General features: G+C 40.0%; 1 protein-coding gene and 1 long non-coding RNA gene across 11 annotated transcripts in view; both read right to left on the reverse strand.

Annotated features, from left to right (window-relative positions):
- Positions 1-8,316: 8,316 nt before the first annotated feature.
- On the reverse strand, positions 8,317-10,516 carry LOC132071687 (uncharacterized). Its single transcript, XR_009418175.1, has 3 exons — positions 10,463-10,516; positions 10,063-10,118; positions 8,317-8,537 (listed from the first exon to the last, which is right to left on the reverse strand). It is a non-coding gene; the product is annotated as an uncharacterized LOC132071687 (long non-coding RNA).
- Positions 10,517-13,257: 2,741 nt separating this feature from the next.
- Positions 13,258-22,804, reverse strand: part of DST (dystonin) — a 288,951-nt gene continuing 279,404 nt past the window's right edge. For 4 of the 10 annotated variants that reach the window (XM_059468637.1, XM_059468641.1, XM_059468638.1 and 1 more), the window contains 6 exons: positions 21,285-21,402; positions 19,803-19,871; positions 18,858-19,057; positions 18,300-18,410; positions 15,476-15,599; positions 13,258-14,314 (listed from right to left, as the gene is read on the reverse strand). In XM_059468637.1, the coding sequence (XP_059324620.1) occupies positions 14,049-14,314; positions 15,476-15,599; positions 18,300-18,410; positions 18,858-19,057; positions 19,803-19,871; positions 21,285-21,402 (888 nt within the window). In that variant the 3' untranslated portion in view covers positions 13,258-14,048. The remainder of the gene's footprint in view (positions 14,315-15,475; positions 15,600-18,299; positions 18,411-18,857; positions 19,058-19,802; positions 19,872-21,284; positions 21,403-22,804) is intronic. The other 6 variants (XM_059468642.1, XM_059468644.1, XM_059468643.1 and 3 more) reach the window with 2 other exon arrangements.

Genomic DNA, 22,804 nt, shown 5'->3' on the forward strand with positions numbered 1-22,804 from the left:
GGATTTTTTTTTTTTCGTAGTTTGCTGATCAGTAACATCTGACAATGTCTGAAATCTAGAATTGTCTGCTTGGAGAGGAATGGCACCAGGGGTGGCTACATCAGGCTCAGCAATGTGAGAACTTCCTCCCCTCCACAGCCGAGGGCTGTGCCCAGCTGGCTCCCGTGCTGGCAGCTGACCAGGCTGAGGAGCAGCACTAACAGGCATTTTGGGTTTTATCCTGCAAGATCTGTGCATGAAGAGATCAGCACAGAGGCACTGCCCCAGCAAACACCCTCTCTAGTCTGCATTGGAACCATTCCACACAAGCTGAAGTACATGTTAATCAGGATTCGCTTCCAGAGCAGTCCTGTTAGCTTAATTAAGCCCTCAGTATCCCAAGAAAAACAATCAGAAGGAGAGCAATCCTGCAAGCTGGGAGAAGAACCATCTTTCCCCAGTCTGCCCTTCCAAAAGAACTGATGTAGGATTACAAAATGCCTCTGCATGCAGCAGCAAGACATGAGAAATGTGTTGAGCACAAGAAAAATTATTATAAAACTTTGACATGACAGATAAACGTAGGAGACATTAACAATAGCCAGTTTTTCATAGCCTACTTAGATCCCTTGGATAAGCATAGGCACATGATTAACCAAAAATTCTAGCCAATAGCTGATGTTATTTCAGCATTTTTCAAATGCTTCAACTAGAGCCTTGTCAAAATAAATGGTGGATTTGTGCTGTATGTGCTTATATGGCAAGGTTGATCCACAGTGATACTATTACAGTGCTGTAAAGCATAAAATCTAGTTAATGGTTTCTGCCAAACCATGAATCAGTGCAAAATAGCGACCTAAAGTATGTTCTTTTTTTCCATTCTCTAATATTTCTACACAGCACAACCCAAACAATTGCTCATAATTAAACTGATTGGAGGAGCAGACACTGGCAGGAAGTACACTGCTGGCACTGATCCAATAGCACTTCATTGTATTGGATTTAGAACAATTACATCAGTTCCTTTCATTTTGCAGAACAAGAAGAGGGGGGCTGCTTTTGCTCTCTATGAGCAAAATCAATGCTTGTCAAATCTCCTGAAGCAGATTTTTAATAAACAGTGTTAAGTGCATCCCTGAATACCCTGGTGCCTTTGCCCATCCTCTTCACCTTCTTATGGATGCTTTGTGTTATTAGTCAGTATCCATTTTGAGGAAAATATAAGTTGATTAGCTTTTAATAATGGAAGGACAGAAAATGAAAAACATATTATACAACAAGAGAGCAAAGGTAGAGTGAAACTGGAGTCCACATTTAAAAATAACATGACTTGTGACCTCTTCTGCATCTGTGGAACAAGAGTTGTAGGCACATATTACCGAGGAGAATAACATCCCACAGCACTGTAGGGAAGCTGAAGCCAAGTTTTGCTCTTGAGCAGACTTGTACAGTTTGAACAAAATTTGAACAGAAACAAGGAGGTTGCAGGTGTCTATAGAGACAAAGTCACAAGAACACTGCATAAAACTGAAACTGATCCTTCTATTTCACAGTAGTTTTGTGTCCCAGACTGGACTTAACACCCAGCATTTCCTACACAAATCTAAAAGCATTCAGCTCTATTCAGAGTACCTACAGCTCCCAGCTCTGCACACAGATAGACACCACATTTGGGAGGTCTTTCAGTTGAATTAATGATCTGTATTGCAGGAAGCCTTGTTATCAGTTCCCATGGCCACCTTGACAGATTTGTCTTCAGTTTGCAGTGCCTGGTCTCCTGGGCAGCTCATAGAGTCAGAGGGTGGCTTGTCTCTACAGCAGTTTCTTGCTCCCAGCAGAACATGTGCAACTTTGGGCCTGCACAGAGGCCAGTCACAATCTGGCAGTCAGTTAGATACTCATGCATTCAATTAAAGTGCTTTTTCTCTCACACATGCCCAGCAATGTAGCACTTCCCATGAATGGCTGTGAATGGACCTTTGAAGAGGTTCTCACAGAATCAATGTACCTCTGTTTCCCCCAGCTGCTGAATAGAGGGCAAACTTGTTTCAGAAATATAATCTATATTAGTAAATTTATAAGTGAGATCTGTGCATTCATATTTCATTCTTTACCCATGCAGACTTAGAAACAAAATCCAGACTGTTTTTTTGTTGGGGGAGGTGGGAGAAAAACCTACTTGTGAATAGAGTACTGTGCAAGAAGTGAGGAAGACAAGGCCTGCAGCTTGCCTTCAGCTAATCCCTTTGTCTTTGCCCTTCTCTTTCATGGTCCTAGGTCTTGTCTACCTGTATAAACAGCCCACTGGGAGCCAAAGCTGTGGCTGATGCTCCTCAATATTCCTTTAGTAGTAAATCCTGTAAATATCAAATATCATTTAAAATAACTATTTTTCTATTGTAGAATGAGGTTACAAGTCACAGAATCAGAGAATTGCTGAGATTGGAAGTGACCTCCAGGGATCATTTAGCTCAGACCCCACTCAGAGGATGGTCAGCTACAATATGCCACTCAAGACTACAACCAGTCAGGTTTTTAATATCTCCCAAGGATGTCAACTCCACAACTTGTCTAGACAGTCTCTTTCAGCATTCAGCCACCTTCACAGCAAAGTCCCCAAATATTCTTCCTGCACTCCAACTTCAGCACATTGTCTTTCCTTCTTTCACAGGACACCACTGAACAGAGTTTCCATCTTTACTCCTATCTCTGCCCCAGTCAGGTAACATCTCCCTCTCTCTCACTCTCATTTTTATGCTGAAATCCTTTCATCATGTGGTTATTTGCTGGCCTCCCTCTACTACCCCCATGTCTTGTACTGTGAGGCCCAGAGGTGGACATGGCCCCCCTGGCCCTGCCAGGACTGAGTGAAGCCAAAGGCTCCCCTCCCTCACCCCGCTGGCAAAGCTTTTGCTGGTGCAGTTCAAGGGGCTGCTGGACACCTGTACCAAAGGACAGCTGCTGGCTCACATCAACTTTATATCTACCAGAAGCCCCAGCTGTTTTCCTGTAAAACTGCTTCCCATCTGGTCAGACTCCATCAATTCTAGTGCTTGGATTTACTTCTTCCCAGGTGGAGGACTTCATACTTACTCCCTTTGGTGAACATTGTGTGGTTCCTGGTCACCATTTCTCCAGTTTGTCAAGACCCTCTGAATGGCAGCACAACACTCTGGAGTATCAGCCACTGCTCCCAGCTTTATATCATCTACAAAGCAAGTTCCAGACCCAAATATACATGAAGTGGATTGAACCAGAAGAAGTTTAGACGGAAAAATTTCTTCACAAAAGTGTTTGTCAAGCACTGGACCAGGCTGTCTAGGAAAGTAGTCACCATTCCTGCAGATATTTAAAAGTTGTGTAAATGGGGCACTTGTGGACATGGTATAGTGGTGGACTTCATGGTGTGGATTAATGGTGTGACAATTACCTTAGAGGACTTTTCCAGCCTAAATGTGTCTGAGATTCTAAAACTGGAGCAGAAGTACATTTTGACCTATGTCATTACTGGATTCTGGTTGCACAGTTTGCAAAACCCTATAGCTGCTTGAGGCCATCTAGACCTGAGAATCACCTTCAGCTCACCTGTCAGAGACACAGGGGGGCCACTGTGCAGAAAGACTATTTGTCTTGTTTGTGCTGCATCATGCCATTCTCAGTCATGAGAGTAAATCAATTACATGGGAAAATGAAGGAGAAACAGCAGCTGCTTGTTGCAGGAGTGAAGCAGCTCTGAGACTCAAGTAAAATATCAGCATTTTAAATTGGTTGTTTTTTCATTTTGCACACAATCTCCTTTTGCAGTTTATCTTTCTGTATAAGAAGTAGAGTGCCTACGTTCTATTTTTAACTCTGCTGGGAAAGAGTCAATGTTTTGGTTTTATTAGAACACTGTTAGAACAGAAACATTCCAGAGCCCCAAACTAAAAGGCAAATTCATATTCATGTTTGTGTTGCCCTTGAGCCTGTGCTCCCCAGCAGAAACACTCCATGGTCACAGTGTAGTGTAACTGCTGGACTTGGACATTTGTGACTAGCATATCCAATGCCTTTTCCAGCAGATAATATTGTATGAGTAAACACTGACTTGTAGCTATTTTTAAATCACAATTTAAATTTCCAGATGAGCCAGGATGTCTTTTCAAACAAGGAGGATTATATTTCGTCTCCTAAACAGACATAATGAAATAATGACATTCTTGAAAGAGAGGGATGTTCTGCTCAAGTTGAAGACGAAGATTAGCATGTGCCAAACCAGTTTCCTAATTTGCCAGCAAATTTCCTGAATATTCCCAGCCAAAGGGCTTAATCTGTTTCTCTGTTTCCTGTCTGCAAAAGGAAGGTGGTCTCTCTCTGGAGACCAAAGAGGTCTTAAAATGGTAAGAGCAGAGCAGCTCTCTGCAGAGGTTACAGATAACCAGAATGAAGGAGCAGCAGTGACACAGTAACCCTAATTTGTATTTAGGACACTCCCTATGAGGACTGAACACTTCTGTTCTGCAAACAGCTTTGGTACCTACTGCCTTTGTAAATAAGATGCATTTGAACACTTGCTCTTTGAGCCACACTGTTCCAAGCAATTCTATCTTAACCAAGAGGAGGTTTTTTTCTCTCCTATCTCATCTGCTTTTTACTTTTAAACATTTCTTTGGAACAAGACTTAGATAATTTGAGATCTCAAACATAAGACAAGGTTTGGAAGTACACAGAATACTTATCCCATTCTAAATCAACCACCTGTTGGCTTCAGGAAAAAAAAAGGAAGAAAAAAGAGAAGTGTGTTTCAGTACATTTTGGATTCCATTCTCCAGGTGAACTGATATGCTACGGAGAGATGTGTATGAACATGAAAATACATCCTAAGGCAATCCATTAAAGATTAAAGTTAGGCTTGCATTTATCTGGGATTTTTCAAAGTACTCATATCTACTGATTTTTGCATTCTTACATTGCTTTTTTGTATCTTGGTTTCATTCACCACAGGCAACAGAAGTACCAAATAGTCATCATCATTTTTCCACCCAGAACTATGAAGTCCAAGGAAAAAACCCCAGACTCTGTGAGCAAGAAATGCCATCCCTATCTTGCCAGCTCAGCTAGTCATCACTGTCCATACAGTTTTAGCGACAGAGGAATAGTGCTGGCAGAGTGCCGTAACCACTTCACCAAACCAGACAACAAAGAGTTAGATTTGAGAGAAGAGTCACCATCAGAAGTGCTGGAAACAGAATGTCTTTTGTTAGACTAATGTTTATTGGAAGCACAGCATCACCAAAGCATTACTGAGGCAAACCAAGACTAGCCAGGAAACTATCATCTATGGCATTTTTCATATTTCCAGTAACTTGACCTCTTTTTTTTTTTTTTTAACTGTAGAACAATCACCAACACAAATGCTTTATACTGGTTTCTTACAGAAATACCAGCTTAAGAAATGTCCCAATATCATCCAGCTCGATACTCCAGCTTGTTTCTTTGCAACATTTTGCAGCATCTCTTTGAGAAAAGACTGTCCCAATATTGTTATCAGCTTAAAGAAGCACTGTCCATCTCCTGCTTTACTCCCAGAACAGAGCCCTGCCAAAGGATAGCTCTTGCAAGATATCACATTGAATGTCAGAGTCCTTCTTTTTTTTGGCCGGTCTCCCCTTCTGAAAGACTAACTAAAGAATAACCTTGACAGAAAACACAACTAAACATTGACTGGAAAAAAAATTAAATGGAACTTGATTTTTAGCCATCTTTCTCCTGGCTTGATCAAGTCAATCCCAAGCTCATCCCACACCCCCAATGCTCAGAGCCAGGAAAAAAGCTTGTGCCGCAGGGCTTGCTGCTCTCACTCTAATTGACAAGTGTATTCTTCCTTGAATTTAACACTTATTTCAGAGTTTGATTAGGAACTATGCTTTAATTTGCTTTTTTCTTTGCCATGGCATTTTATCACTCTTATAGACCATCCTTGGACAGGTTTGGAACTAGTACAAACCTCCCCAAGGCTTTGTTTTCAGGCATACATTTCAGCCTTATTTCTGCTGTTCTGAGAGGTATGAATAAATTATGCTATATTTTTTCTGACATACATTGTTAGTTAGATCTCTCCAGAGATAGACACAGCTGGTGCTCCTGTCTGAGACTACATATGTGAGTTTACAGAAAAAATGTTTCCTTGCAAGTTAATATAACAACAACCCAATGACGTCTTTCTCCTCTTGTACTTTAATCCAACTGATTTTATCTCCAACTCTACCTTCCAAACCATGTATACATCCAAATGACCTCAGTTTGGTAAGCTCATGCACAAGTGTTTAATTGCAAAAAATCCAGCAGCAAGCCCCAAAAGTGAATTCTCCAAACTATCAATTCATGTTAATGCAACTGCCTAAAATACTGCCCATCCAACAGGTTCTTCTGAAAATTTTTGGTAGTTTTACAATCATAGCATAATCTTTGCACATTTAAAATTTTTTTCAGAGTTTTTATTGAATTTTTTGACAGCCAGATTAGATCACTCTGCCTGAACTCAAACTCCCTTAACATCATTTCACTACTCAGCTGAAAAAGATTTGCTTTTATTTACATAGTACTGGAGACAATATCTTATACCCTAGAGTTCAATAGCACAGCATTCAGGGCCAGGGACTGACTTATATAAAGACCATATGAAAAGACATCCTGGACACAGTAGGCCATATATCTAAGACAAGGAAAGATTCCTTAATCTCGGCCATTTTGATAGAAAAACTCCAGCTGGTAATTCCCCCTTTTAGTCTGTATTGCTATTTAGCAAATTCCTTACTAATTGTCTGCTTCTCCTCTGCAGCATGGCCCATCCTGGGTGGGAGGGGATAAACCTTCTTGCTGCCGGGGCTGAGGTGTGACAGCTGTGACAGACCTTGTTCTCATGAAACCAGGCCTCCAAGCACCGCCTGCCACGCCCGGCTGTGCCCACAGGCACTTCTTGTTGCCCTCTGCCTCCAAGAGTGCAGTGAGCCCCAGCCCCAGGGCATCTCTCCTGCAGTGGGGGAGAGGTTGGTGGTGGCAGCCTGCTGACCCCACAGCCTAATGGAGGATTCAGGCTACTGCTGACCAAGGCTGGAGAGCCCTGCACAAATTATTGGAAACAGAGTGGGAGCTTGGAGGGGAGGAGGAGATCTCTCACATGGAAAGCTTTAAAGTTACCAAATATAAAGTTCTCATTCAGGGGCTGAAGTTTCCAATGGTAATTAAGAAGAGCTTTTTCACTAGCAAGTGGTACATGAAAATTCTTTTGCATCATTAAGAATCAAATCCTCCTCAGAAATCTAGAAAGATTTAAAAAATCCTGATAAGCTAGAGGGGTTGGAGGGACAAGGGAAAAAAAAAAAAAAAAGAATAGCCTGAATTGTGTGTAGATAGAAAATTATTAAAGGTTATCTCTTCATTAGTTCCTTCTACTAGTAGAAGTGCCATGCAGAAGTCTGCACTGATCTAACCAGTGGACTTAAGGAAGGCTTTCTAGTGTCTGAAAGCGCTGTGATCGTGCTCATGCTCTTCCCAAACATCAGCAGAACTGATGAGGCATCACCTCAAGAGTCACTGCCAGGTCTGTCGGGAGAAGAGACAGCTCTGCCTACGTGGGGCCATAACCAGGAGCTCCAGCCAAGCTGGGGAGCTGGGGCTCACACACCTTCCTCACCATCTGGCCACAGGAAGCATCACTTCAGCTCTTGTTACAGAGCCATACACATGGGCTGGAAAATTCAGTTTGCTCATTTTAATAGGAAATGCTGCAGAGCTGTTGTACAGTTCTGAACAGCTATATTTGCAAATACATTCTGTGAGAAAAAAACAATAGCAGTGCATAGAAGCAGCCTCCACTTGCCTTGCACACAAGCATCTTGCCTTCTTTAGGCTTGCCCAATTTAATTGTGGTTTGTTTACTACATCTCATTATAATTTTACAAAAGCAATTACATTTGCTTTGACATGAATGTCTATGCTTTGGCCTTAAGTTCCAATTTAATAAACTGTTGCTCTGGTTTCATTTCTTACTACATAACTACTCAAAGAAATAGTTACTTATTTTTCTTCATTCCAGAAAGAGCTATTCATGCATGGCCATACTGTGTTTATTTAGAAGGCAAATAGGAAAAAAACAAGACAAAACACAAAAAAAATAAAACCACCCCACAAACAAAATAACCAACCAACCAACAAAAGTCCAAAACAACCACACCATACTAATGAACAGCTCATGTCTTTTGGAAAAAAACACTTATCTTCCTCAGATCCATAGGACACTTGAAAGGAAGAGAAACATGTCAACACTATGTTCTTTTCAATTACTTCAGTTTTTTAATGGTTTAAGCCTTAAGGCTGTGGATGATCTGCCACTGTCCCCTGACAGACACATTCATTTCCCTTGTGCCAGTGGATCCCAGGAGGACCAACAATTGGAAAACTCAAAGGAAACAGGATTGGCAGGCCTTACAGAGATCCATGTGACTGAGAGTAACACAGAGAGGAACACCCTTGTACCTGGGTTTGCTGCTGAAGGATCCAGGAATGCTCAAAAGCTCCTAAAGTATGAGAGAGACAATGTGATGGGATTCTCCACCCCTCTTCCATGGTTTGCATTTCCTGAATATGTCTAGAAATTACTCAAAATTATATGATGATCCATACTTTGCATACCCTAAAATACCTTTAGTGCACCAAAAAGGTGTGGAAGTTATAAAAGCTAGAAGCAGAACTCCCAAACCACTCAGGAAAATCCCATGCAGTGTTTCTTAGCTTGAAGTAAGCTCATTAATTTGGAGTGGGATTCCTTCTAGTTTAACTAGCCATCTAAGATTAGTTGGCTAGGGCTGAGCCAGTCACTGCAGGATCCCCAGCATCAGTGGAAAGCAATGCACACCCCCAGGAGATGCGATGAGTCACAGAAACTCGGCGATGCTTTTTTCCAGAGCGCCCGTCCAACAATGTGCACTTCAGGAACCCTGAGCCAGCGTTTGCAGCTTTGTGTTAAAACCTGTCAAGGGCTCCTTTGCGGAGCTCTTCCCTCTGTTAAAACTGAACACGTTCTCCTGCCCTGTCTTTCCTAGCTTGCAATGTGCTATTTACCCTCAGTAAGCCCTTTCTTCTGATCCCATAAGTGCTCACTCCTTTGAGAATTTACTGATTTCTTTTGCAAAGCCATGTGGTCAATCTCAACCTTTGTCCACATTAACTGATCCTTTCAAGGACTTTCAGGCTGCTTCTAAGGCGTGACATCCCTTCAAAAGCTAAGCCAATTCTTCCACAGTGTATTTATTCAGGCTTCCACTACTATCTCATTTATTACTGTGCCTATCATTTTTCTGAGTCTGAACCGATCAGCACTTTTCTTAAGCTTACCAGTATCTTTCTGGAAAAGACATCCATTATATATTAGACAGTCCCCTCATGCTCACAGGACAAGAGGACTCCAAGTAGCAGCTTAGCTACTTCAGTCTTTGGTGGACATTACCTAGCCTAAATTACCATATTTCATTGGTTTGGTCTATACAGCTTCAAATCAGTGTTGCTTAAAGTCACATCCCCTCTTCTGATAAGCAAACTGGAGTTCCTCAATATTTCATATTTACAAGCCTGTTTTCCTCATCCCCACTGGTGTCTTTTATACTTTGATATTTTAAGTTTTTAAGTTATAGAGATATTTCTTTATCAAGTGATTTAAAAATAGCCCAGACACTGCAAACTCTTTCAAAGATCCCTAGGTTCCCATTGTTCCCCCTAAAGAACAGAAAGATCTTAGAGGTCTTTTCAAATTATTCTGTGACTCTAAGACTTGGAAGAGCCAGGATCAAGCCCCAAAAAGAAGAAGAAGAAAAAAAGAATGGTACTGGATAATTTTCCAATTGTTGTAAAGATCATCATGACCCCTACAAAAAGCTCCACATCAGCTTTCCCTGAGGACAAAGCTATCACCACTCCATCTGCCTCCTCTCAGAAGAGCAAATAGTATTGTAAATGCTGACAGGGCCTGATTTATAGGTTGAGGTTTTTACTCATATTCAACTATCCAAGTGCTAATAACACATGTATTAACACTTTCATACTTACTCAGCCAGAATTCCAGCTAAGTGACACAATTCACCTTCATCATGCTTTCCTACACCCTTCCAATAGAGAAATACAGTTTGAGCGCCCCAAAATGCAATTCAGACTATTTAAACCATCTCAGTTGATCAGAACAACTAATAAATTATGAAAAAACAACCCCCAAAATTCCTTTAGCTTCAGGTCAGATACCACTTCATTTGCAACAGCAAAACTCCAAACAATTCTTTAGCAGAGGACTTAAAAATACCTCAGTACTAACAACCACCCAGCATTTTTGTGCAAGTTACACAGAATTTAAGGTGCTGCTGCATCCATTTCTGAAGAGTTCCCTTTTCCTTTACAATGTTCCTGTTTTTAGGAAATGTAAGGTTTTTATTTTCCACAGACACAAGTAACCTACCTGCACTGTTGAAAAAGAAAAGCAAATAAGTCAACCATCTCTTCCACCTCTGTGTCTGCAAACAGGTTATTCAAATTCAGCAGAGAAAACAAGCTTCATTAGGGAAGCACATTTTCTTTCTTGTATAAAAGTCTACTCACCTTGCACAGGTCTGTAACCCTCCTAACGTTACCCTCCAGTCAGAGCAAGCATCTAAGGAAATACCTCTACTCCAGGGTGAGCTCAGGTGCCACCCAACAGCCTGAGAATGGGAAACACCTGGAAGCAGTTAGGGCAGCTGGTGTGCAGGGAATGAAGCAATGCTCAGTTTCCCTCCCTGCGGTCATTCACAGAACATTAAGAGCAAGTGCTCAGCAATGTGTCTGCTTGCCACACGCTTGGGAGGAACACAGCTAGTGCTAGAGCCCCTGTCTCATGTGGGGTGCTGCCAGCTGTGGCAACCACGGGTCCAAACCCTGCTGCTCACTATGGTATGGCATAGCTGCTTGCATCAGTTTGTTTTTATGAAATGCATTCGTTTTTAAATTAAGATTTAAGAAAAACTCATTCATATGCTTTTGTAAAGAGATGTGCTGGAGGCAAAGGCTGAGTTACTGTCATTGATTGCATTAGCATGTAAGAAGCTCACAATATACCTTAACTGAAGCTGAGGATGCCTAGACCAGGAGGTATCATTAGATCACTACAGATTTCATCTGCAGATTGCAGAAAATTTGTGGAAACTTTCCCACTTTGAAGGCAGCAGAAAGGCAGAGAGCTGAAAATGAAAAGGAAGCCTTTTAGAACTGAGCCAGCTTTTCCAAGTGCTAAATATACATTATTCACTTAAGAGTATGGTTCCCAGAGTCACAGGCTGTCCAACCCTTCTTCCCAGCCCATCACCTCAGCTCCTTCACTGTGCAGGACAATCACAGAATACACAGGTATAGGAGTCTAGGCCACACTAAGTTGTAATTGATTCATGGTCACCTAGCAGGCTGATGAATTTATGATCAACTCCTGTTGTTAAAAGGAAGGTGATAAAAGGGTGAAAAACTCATCTCCAATGATGAGGTTAAATTCTCATGCAACTGAATGAGGTGGGGAAGTACTTGTAGGGCTGATATTTCATCTCCCATTTATGCTGGTACCAAAGAAGAAATGCTTTTCAATTACAGAAAAATGGATATTGAATACCACTAATTTCTTTTCAAAAATAGTTCACTAAAACTGAGCTGCCTACCACTTATCCATATGTTCACAATATGCCTTTTCCATGAAATGCTGCAGATTCCTCCTTGGGTCACAGAGGTATAGAGCATCCATTACTTATTTTCAGACTTTTGTCAGTATAAACTTTGTATTACAGGCAACAGAATTTTGAAAATTCTCTTAGTATCAATCTAAAGCAGTTAATTTTTGGAAGAAGTTAATTAAGGTATAACATCTGGAGGCAAATTTAAGCTTTTTCACTGAATCCTCAGTCCTATTTAATTTACCATTAATTTGGTTTCTGACACTGAATGATTCTCTTCAGCCAATAAATGAACTTTCCCACTTTACCACTTCCATCATCCCCCATTTTGCAATGACTAGCAAGTCACAGTAATCTGCTTTGTCCTTGAGTTAGCTGGCATTGGATTTCTCAGAGGCTGGTCACCTCTCTAATATTTCTAAAAATGTAGCCATACAAAAATTCCATAAAGTTGCATAATTAGGGAAGCATTAAAAAGATATTTGAGCTAAGACTGCAATATAAAAGGTGCTTTAAGCAGGTGCCAACACTAGCTCCTGTGTAGGTGGGTTGCTCTTGGGATACAAAGAGCACCCTGGCAAAGGATTGAGATTTGTCCTCCCCACACATCCTTGGAACATCAGTCTTGTGGTTAAAAAAAAATGCACCAAGAATATTTCACTGGGCACCACCACCTCTCTGTCAAATTTTCCATGCAAGTTCCCAAATTCTATCCTTTTCCTTTCTCCTGCTTACAAGTAGAGATATTTCAGCTATCATTTATAAATATTGAAAACTATGCAAGGGTGTTGGGGGCTTCAAAAAGCACCAAATCATTCTGATATATTTTAGTGTTCTAGGAAAGCAGTCACTGGATGAATAGAAGCAACAGGAGAGGTGAAAAATGGAAAGATAAAACAGTGCAGCAGAAACTGATGCTTCAGTTATCAGTAAACACTTGTGCTGATTCCCAAGCCAGGTAGGACTGGTTGATCATGGCTTTCCACAAACCTTTGTACAACTCTGTGTTGAAGGAAATCCTGATACAAATGGATTTTGATTGATTCAATTATCTTTGAGTATTATTTTGTTTATCTGGCCAAGTCCCACACAAGTCTTTCTGATATTATTTGAAAGTTCCAGAGATTCTGTCATTACTTACCACAACATCTATCCAGCCATGCTACAGCACTCCCATTTGAAGCTGCAACTTTTTTTCCAGTGAAATTGAGCTATTAGGTATCCTTTCAATGAATCCATGCCTGGCTAGAATGTTTCACTGACTAAAAGAGCCAGTGAATTACTCTATGCATTTTATACATGGTATGTAAAAGACACAGTTTAATATGGAGAAAATAACTGTCGACACACAATAATTACATATAATTTCATATGCTCTGATATGTGCAATTTAGTGTTTTATTAAACAAATACAGTAGCTAACCAAAATCAGATAGCTGATAATGGGAAATAACATTAAAGCCTGTGTTCCTATGGTAATTATTGGTCATCTGAAATGGCATATGCTCTAAAACATAACACAGAAAATTACCTTCCTGTGAAATAAGAAATACAATAGAAATAAAGTTAAGGGACATGTTTATTTCTGAGCTTTCTGCAAGCAAAATTGCTTTGATACAAAATGAGTTTAATGATACAGTGCTACCATCCACTCAAGCAAAAGAAAACCTCACATTTACATGAATGCACTTTATATTGATATTCTTACAGAATAATAGTTCAGATATCCAGAATGTGTCTGGCCTCATTGAAAGCAATGGCACAGAAATGCTGCAAGGTATTGGAGTATCATATTATTGGCAAGTGCTTAATTAACTCTGTGAGTTCTCAGAGATGCTGTATAAATAAGGGTACTGTGAAGGTGTGTTTGTATTCCTTAGTACTTTTGACATACATCCTTTAGTGTTTGTTTAGTTAGCTCAAAATGTGTAATTGTGTCTTTTGGCTTTCAGTATTCTCTTTTTCTTTTTTAAAGAAAAATCATGAGGTATCCTTTACTGTTAACTAATGACATAGTGATAGGCCTTTTTTATTGAGGTTGCAGAGACTTACTGTACATTCAGTACACTGTACATTCGGCAATTATTTTTAGTGTACTCTCTACATGTTACTGTGTACAACTGTTAGTTTACATTAGAACTCTTCCCCTTCTCACAGGATATGGCAAAACAAAACAAAATCTGACAAAAATTATACACATAAAATAAGAAGACAAATACACAAATAAGGCCATCTGCAGAATTAAAAATCCACCTCTTGCGATATTTCACAGTAATTTCTACATAATATTTTACATCTTATGAACTTAAATATTTAATGCAAAAGTAAAAGACCTTTATGGAGCCAATCATATTATCTCTTCAAGGACTTGTCCAATTTGCTGGCTAGTGGCCTTCTCTGGGGGGTTGGAATTTTAGAAGGCTTGGCGGATCCTGGCCGAGAGCCTGCTCGGGGTGTCGGCCTGCTGGTGGCAGGAACAGTCTCTGACATATCTGAGCACACAGACTGGATTTCTGAGATGTCAAAGTCAGACGCGTCACTGCCGCGGCGGCTGCTCGACCTGCTGCCAGCCTTGCTTCCTGCTCGGCTCCCAGGTCTGCTTGGAGTTCTTCTGGTGTCTAAAAAAGAGAAGATAACCACCAGGTTTAAAGGTGAGGATGGAAGATCTGTGCAGGTCTTTCCTAGGTCTTTGGCACTCCAAAAATTCCTCATTGCACAAACTACACTTTAAATGTCTGCCAGGCAAGCTAAGTGATGCTGTGTCTCACACTAAAGAAAAGGAAATGCAAGATCAAATGCTGACACCGAGTTAGTTCATCACTAGGTTATCTTATCAAAAATGCATTATCCTGGCAGCTTTTACTGACTTCCTAGACGTGGATTGTACCTTCACTCAACAGTCAGAGCCTATATTTCCCCTGCCAATTTCTCAGCTATTAATTGGGGAAAAAAAAAATCAATATCTGGTCTCTTCATGCATTCATGATTTCTAAATATAAGCATCTTGGAGATGCAAATGAACATCCCAATATTTAAATGTGTAGCACTTTAAAAAGAAAATAAATTCAAACCCATACAGATGAAAGCTGCAAGTAAACAAGGGCAAAGTAGACATCCTGCCCAACAAAGGGCTGAGAAGATGAGCTATCAGCAAGCCTGCTAAGTAAAAGCCTGCCCAGACAATGTGCTGTGAAGAAAAAACCGCAACAAGGAATCTTAAACAGAAGACAATTAATGTGGTTTTTCATAATTTTCCAATTACTTATTAAGCATTTTTGATCTTCACAGCTCTGGTTCCCTGTTTGTATGAAGAACTGTATGGCAAAGCACAGCTTCACTGCTTTCTATTTTTGTATATTGCTTTTAAAATCTCTGTGGGATATTCCATTAATAAGGCAATTTACAGCTGCTCCCCGCAGTTCTTCCAAAAGTAATAGACAGGTCATGACTAAGTGACCTCCCTTTGCTCCATCACAATTGAGAACAACTTGAATACTGTAAAAAACTGGATCCTTTGAGTAAATGCTTCTTCCCCAGTTCCTAGGGCAGATGCATTGAAGGTACCATTCTCAAGAAGATTGCAGGCATGAATTCACACATCCAGAGCTGAACATGTTAATGGAGGGCCTGATTATGTGCACCCTCAGCAATGGGTAGACTGTACAACTTTTACTCCTTCTCACTCTTCTGACATCTCCCTTGACCCCTAATGTGACCTCAAGTGCTCAAGTGGAAAACAAAGCAAGTGGTAGATCAATCTCTGAAGTCAAGACACTCACCTGCAAACTGAGCTCTGACTCTGGTAGCTGCTGTTGACAGGATGCCACTGTCTTCTCCTGAGTGGAAACCCTTCCCTGATAGATACCCTGGCAGTCTCAGTTTACTTCCTTGAATTGGTGTTCCCTATGTAAACCAAAACACAAAAAATGCTTTTTTAACTGAAGACAAGGACTAGTATTAGGGACTACATAGCTTAGGATGTGATCATCACAACATTCACTGTGAATCTGAAATATTGGTTTAAGCCACTATGGGCATTATTCATAATGTGAAGTTTAGAATGCTCCTTTAGCAGTTTGCATTTGAAGTAGTCCAAATGTAAAACAACAACAACAAACGAATAATTTTAAGTCTGCTTAACTTTTAGCATCTTTGTGTGTATTTCAACACATATGAAGAAAGAAAAAAGCTACCTTTTTATAATTAGTCAAGCAGGTAAGATTAGTTGATGGTACATACTGAGAGTTTGTATCTGCATAACTTGAATTTCCACCCTTCTGGCTGTAGTTATAGGTGATGAAAATATTTTTAAAATTGAAACAAGGCTACTAAATTTCAGAAACCTTTTGCTAGGAGAAAAAAAAACCCCAAGCCAAAACAAGGGAAAACAGAAAAAAGGGCATAGGACTAACTGTAAAAGTTCCAGTTGTCAATATACTGCCTTACAGTGTCTCTACTACCCAGTCTTACCCTGCCTGCTTTCTTATTTCTGAAATGAGTCTTGATTTACAATCTGCCCCAAATCTGCCCAAAATTTCTTTCACAGCCACAAAAATTGAATCATCAGATTTCAAAATGAGTATCACTCACTAAATAAGAGGTGTATGCAAATAAGAGGAAAATTACAGTATGCACAGTAATTTAATAACACAAAAATACTATATAGATATTCAAAAATTAGAAAAAACAGTGCCGTGATGAATGCAGTTTGTGGAGTGGCCTGGATCCCAGGATCCTGCATTCTGTGCCCTTGATCTCCATAGAGCTGTAGATAGAATTAGGTACAAAACCAGGATCCAGAGAAATGTGTTGGGAGCTGCCTTGAGCTAAGAAAAGAGCAGAGGCCTGGCAGGAGCTTGCCTGGCAGCTGCCAGTTCAGACCACTTCTGAACAAAAGAGCGCTGAGATGCTCCAGAGCAATCCTGCTGGCTCTGACCAGGGCAGGTCACAATGTTAAACTCTCATTACAGCCAAGGGCAGTGCTGGACATACAGCTAGCCCCATCCTGGGAACCTCTGCTCTACACACACTGCTTGGGAGGGTAAGGAGAAAGGGAACACTGTTACCCCCACTGAAGCTGCTGCACTCTGGCCAAGGCATTGGGAGGGAATCACCAGTGTGAAAAATCAAACTAGCCTGTTCAGTTTGCCCTAAGCCAAAATGCAGTTTACATATAAAATGAATAACTGCTCTCTTGGGCAGTAAATGCAGCAGAATGCCTTAAAAAATCCAATGAACCTACCCCACCCTAACCATTCTGTTTATAATCTTAAACCACACTGGTTTACATAAAAGAAACTCACTGAAACTACTGGCAGTTGGAAGAGTAGATAAGAAATACAGTGCCCCCATATGAAATCAGGCCAGCTGCTTTCCTGTCATTGTAATTCAATGAAAACAACATCTTTCCATGTCTATAAACTCTTTAATGTACCATCAATTAATCTTTCACTGCAGTTACCAGCTAAGAGATAAAAGAAAATACAGGAATATGTTAGAAACTGACAACTGACTAAACTCTGTGCTGTTAATCAGTGTAAGCCACAGCCCCGTGTGCTTGCAGTGCTGTACCCACAGACACACCTGCAGTGTGCACAACAACACTCACAGGAGGAGGGAGGAAGAAGTTTGTTGTGCATCTTTGAGAAAAGCCATGCTGAGGTTATGGAAACTTCACACCAGAAGGTGTCACATGAACAGCAATAGGCATCAAAGTGCAGATTTGTGAAAAGCAGATACAACAGAGGGGTGGTAGCACAAGCTTCTCCTCTCCAAGCCCTCCATCCAACCCAGGGCAAGAGTAACTCCCACAAATGACACATCAGTGTGCAGCCTGATCCAGCTGCAATCTTTTCACTGACTGTCATGACATTAAAGCAAACACTCTGGCTTCAAGCCCCTTTAAATTTTGGTCATACAGCCTAATTACCAGCATAATCCTAATTGCTATACTAGCAATTTCCATGTAAGCCATGCTAGTTTCCTGTTACGTCATTAAATAGCTATCCTATTAGAGCAATGACTGGTCACTACCCCCGAAACAAAACTTTCAGTTGTTGTAAAGTTCTATGTATCACAGCCAGACTTTTTTGCCATCTTCTTCACTGTGATTGGGTATTTCTTTATTATGTGGTTTTGCATTAGAGATCATGATTTATTAATCTCGTGTCTGCAGTTAAGAAACACTGTAGTACTTAATGAATTCAAAGTAAACAATTTTAGGAAAGAAACCTGCAAAGTATATTGAATGTTTTATTTTTCTTTTAAAAAGTACTTTTCCACATTTACTCAACTATTTCATTCCATACTTTCCTGATTTATTAAGCATTTGAGATTTAAACATTAGCTCAGTGAGGCTCTATTTTCCTAAAAATTAAAAAAAAACCATGAAAAATAGAACATTAAAAAAACCTCAAAAAACAAAACAAACTTTGGGGAGGGGGAAAAAGTAAGAAATAATATGACAAAAGTCTAAAACAAAGACAATGCATTAATATACACAGGATGTTGCAGCTTAGACATACTGAAACTGTAGTGACTGTTAGTGAAGTGAGAGTTTTAGTGAAGGAAGTCATTAGACTAGAATTTCTGTCCTTACTGTACCTCTGCAGATGACCCTTGATAGTCTGAGGATTCTGGTGGCTTAGAAGGAGTTGATGTTTTGCTGTTTGTCAACCATGGTTTACCATAGTTGCGTGTTAAATGATGTGGTGTCTGTATGAAACAATGGTAAATCAAAATGTGAAGGACAGTAGAGGAAAACTATGGCACAGAGAAGGATACCCTGGCTTTCAAAATCTCAGTAGAAATAAAATCTAAGCAGAAAAAGTTAATGACAAATGTTCTAAAATGAAGAGATGACAGAGTTTATTTTTCAAGTGAAATGGAGGTTTGTTGATCTTTCAGAGCAGTTCCCAAACTGCCGGTTAGCTCATGTGGCACCTTAACGTAGAAATTCTTCTACTGCCATGTTGCAAACAAACAGTAGAGAAAACATATTGAAAACACTCTCATATCCACCTCAGACTATGAAATAAAAATGGAGACACTTTTTCTCCATCAGCTAGAGAATGCAGCAATATTACTGGAGTGAGGAAAAGCCCAAAAATTCAATCTGTACCCCATTTGTTAACCAGTGCAGTTTTGTAGGTTTCTCCTTACCTTCGGTGTACTTGTAGCAACAGCCTGTGGGGCAGCTGCTTGGCCAGCTTGACTTGACAGAGAAGTAGATCTGTTGGGAGAAGCACCTCTTGAAGAGGGTCGTGATCTACGGCCCCTTGGTCGGAAAGCTGCCATGCTCTGACTGGCACCATCTGCCAAAATGAATTTTTCACGGAGCTCCACGTTTGTCCTCCCTTTAGCTGCAAAGAGAGGTGTTCGTTGACTCAGACATGAAAGCTGTCACAAGGCTGTTTATTGCCATTTTTGCCATGCCAACTCCAACACATTTTAACAATAAATAAAATGCATTACTATGTAATGCATTTATTTTAGACACAGAAGAGTTATGTGCAGGACTCACTTATTCTAATACTTTATGCCAGCAGGAATGAACCACTGTCAAAGGAAGTCAGCGTGATAATGGAATGCTCAACGTGCTAAATCATTGTTAATCAATCAACTATTAATACATAGACACAACCTGATGGGCAGTTTTGCTAACTCTACAGCTATTCATAATAAATAATACTTGCTTGGACGTTCTAGAAGAAATTACAGGAAAGCAGCAAATATATTTATTCAAAAGTATGAAGTTATGTGGTTTGGCAACATGCAATGATGAACATAAAACCCAAACTATGATGAAGTAATTGGTGGCTAAGCACTCACACACACACATACAAACATACATACAAGAGAATGTTCTGCATGAATAAATGCAAGACATGTTAGCATTTAACTGTGTCAGTGTGAATGGCAATTGTTTTTGAAACACTCTTCAAGCGTGTCAAAAAAATTAGCTTGCAAAGCACCAGCCCATGTAGGAACATGTTAAGCTAAATATGAAGGGTGAAGCATATAGCTAAAAGTATATATATTAAAAAAGCGGGAAGGAAATTAAGAGAGAAGAAGAGGAGAAGGAGACAAAGAGAGGGGTTTGCCAACCTATAGTAGGCTGAGTGGTAATTGAAGAGTTTGATTCCGAACGTAACATTTTACTCCCGTGATGATGAACTAGAAAAAATGACACAGGACATGGGTCACATTAAAGAAAATCGTTAGCAGGAGAAGAAATCAAGTACAGCAGCTGCATATGCAAGAGACTTGGAGCACCAGGCCAAAAGACAGGACTTGAGCAAAAGCTGTCCCTAAGTGTTCTGAGGTGAGCTCTCAAAGGTTCCCTAGGCAGAAAGGAAATGGCGTTTGGACAGACTGGGCTGCAGTCCCAAGTGTACTTGTGTGGCAGCGGTATTTATCTGCTGACATAAAGAAGTAATACAAGCTAAAGAGATTTTATATGACTAGGTGCAGTACTTTTGAAACTGTTTATGACCACAGTTCTTTGCAGTATGATTCATCTGAATACACGAGGAGCACTTGGTGGAAATGCAAATTTGCTAGGTGAAGTGGTTTAGGAAAAGTTTGAACCTGCAACACTGATTTCAACCAGGCAAGGATTAGGTAGCTATGCACAACATCCAGTGATGCTGATTTTACAGAGTATTCTTACAGGTATTCTTTGGACCTTCTGTGTTGACATCTGCTCAAATACATCCAAGAAAAAGGGTCCTTCTTTTATTCCTTTCTACTTCTATTCCTCAAAAGAGTAGTAGAAAATAAAATGTGCCTCAGAAGATCTGGCTTCATTGAAGGGTTAACTTGGTTGGTTCTGTTGTACCCCAAACATTTTTCTCAGGCCTATTGATGGGTAGAGTGTACCAATTTATTCCTACGTTGACACTGAAAGATGTAATACTTAATAAATATCCAATAATTTATTGGAATTCCTTATTACAGTCCTCAGTATTGTGTCCTGAGAAAACAGCTCATCTGATGCAATGCCCTGGAAGGCTCAGTGATAGAGCACTTCCTGCTCCCACAGAGCACAATGTCCTCCAGACCAGAACATTTTCCACTTGCTTTGTGTAAGGCTCAGGGATCTACAAAGTGCTTCTGGGGAAGATGCCAAGGAAAAGACAAGGTTACAAAGGTAGAAAGACTGGGAAGAGTCACTGGCCAGAGGTTTTTGTGGTGGTGGTGTTACTCATCAATTCAATTGCCTTACTTTGACTTATTGTGTTGCTGAGAAGGTTTTATTGGAGAAGGTTTTTTACTGTGTGCTATTTCTGCCAAGTCATACAAGCCACTTACATACCATCAAGTCTATTTGGGCTAAGTTCAGTTTTTACTTACACCACTATAACACTGAAGGAACTGTGCAGAAGACACCACAGTTTTTCCAGACATACATCAGTGCAACTGAGAGGATCTCAACCATGTGATTTAAAGTTCACAAAAATGTGACATTTAGTGAGATGATGTTTACAACAACTGGCATTTTATACAAGTCCATCTCCATCTTGAGACAATGAATGGTGACTGCATCCAAATAATAAGCTGCAAGTCTTTAACAGTTCTGTTACATACCACGGCAAGGGTCATTTTTCACTAAGAACTCATCAAGTGCCATCCAGCCACCTCCAACACGGACCATGACCGTACTTCTCAGGATACGAACAAGGCGCAGTTGTTGAGAGTCACCAAACTGCAATAAAAATCAAATGACAGTCTGAGCTTCTCAGGCATTCAGATGCAGTTCAACACTGATAGGTTAAAAAAATCAGACCTTTTAAAAAGTTTATTTTGATATTTAATAATTAGTAAATGCTAAAAAAAAAATCAATTTATTTATGCAGATTATTAAAGCTGTTAAGATTTCAAATCAGATGGCACTGCATTAATCAAAAGAAGATGGCAGGATGGTAAGGAAGAAACTCAGGTTTAATTTTATGTTTGATTCTCAAATGTCTGAGGTCATAAAAGAAGCAAAATTAGTAGTACATTATTTGATTGGTTACAGTCTGCTTTTGTGCAAATTAATGAAGACCTATTTGCGTTATTTCACTGGTAAAATCTTAAGCAAACACTCTTCTGCAACAGTCTTGATTTTTAATGTTGTCAGCTGAAAGGAAGGCAGCATCACTTCAAACAAGCAGTATATAATCTGGAAATTCAACATGTTATGAGTGTTGCACAGTTCTCTCAATTGATTAACCTATGGGAATATTTTCAGGTGTAGCACTACAGTGCTGACACTGCTTACCTATAGCAAGGTGCATGTGAGGAAGGGAACATTAAAGAAGCAATGAATGATTAATAACTATAATTATGTTTGTCATTCCTCTGACTACACATCAAGGTTCTTCACGATTCAGAGATGAGAGTCTGTTTCATACTAAGTTCTTGTATGAGTCCTTTGGGCCAGGCCTAATGCATATTTTGCTCTTGAAACCTGTGTAACAGAACCTGTACGCAGTACCTTCACTCACATTCAGATCAAAGAAAGCATGACCAAAATGCTGACCTCACAATCTCAAGAAAACTCACCAGAAGAATTCAGTACTTTTAAGTCAGCACTACTAAAATATTTTGATACCAGATCACCAGGCCAAGTGCAGTGCACCCTCACACAAACATGCAGAGCACTCACTAAAACCAACAGGAGCTGAGTGGCCCTCTTTGGGACAATCTCCGACCCTTGGAGAAGGCTGGCCATAATTCAACTGCACCTACTTGCTCCAGTGAGGGGACTGAACAAACCACACAAAAAATGTGCTCCCTACTTGTTAGATGACTTTAGTTGTTTGGTACTATTCAAGCCAAGAAGAGAGAATAAGTTTAAAGGAATATTACTTTTAGGAACCAAACAAAAGCAAAGCTTGCTTCTTAATTCAATAATAAATTGTATTTGTTATAAGTAAGAACATTTACATGAGCATTATTTCTCAGAGTTTTTTAATAATGCATTCAATATGTGCCAAACAAAGAACCATTTTATATATGTAGATCACAGGTTTTTTTTAAAAGGCATCCAAATTAACACTGTTTATTTTCATTGGCTTGTTCCTACCAAATTTTTTTCCTAGTGATTCTGAAGATAGTATCTT

This window comes from Ammospiza nelsoni, chromosome 3, assembly GCF_027579445.1.
Source record: "Ammospiza nelsoni isolate bAmmNel1 chromosome 3, bAmmNel1.pri, whole genome shotgun sequence".
NCBI lineage: Eukaryota > Metazoa > Chordata > Aves > Passeriformes > Passerellidae > Ammospiza > Ammospiza nelsoni.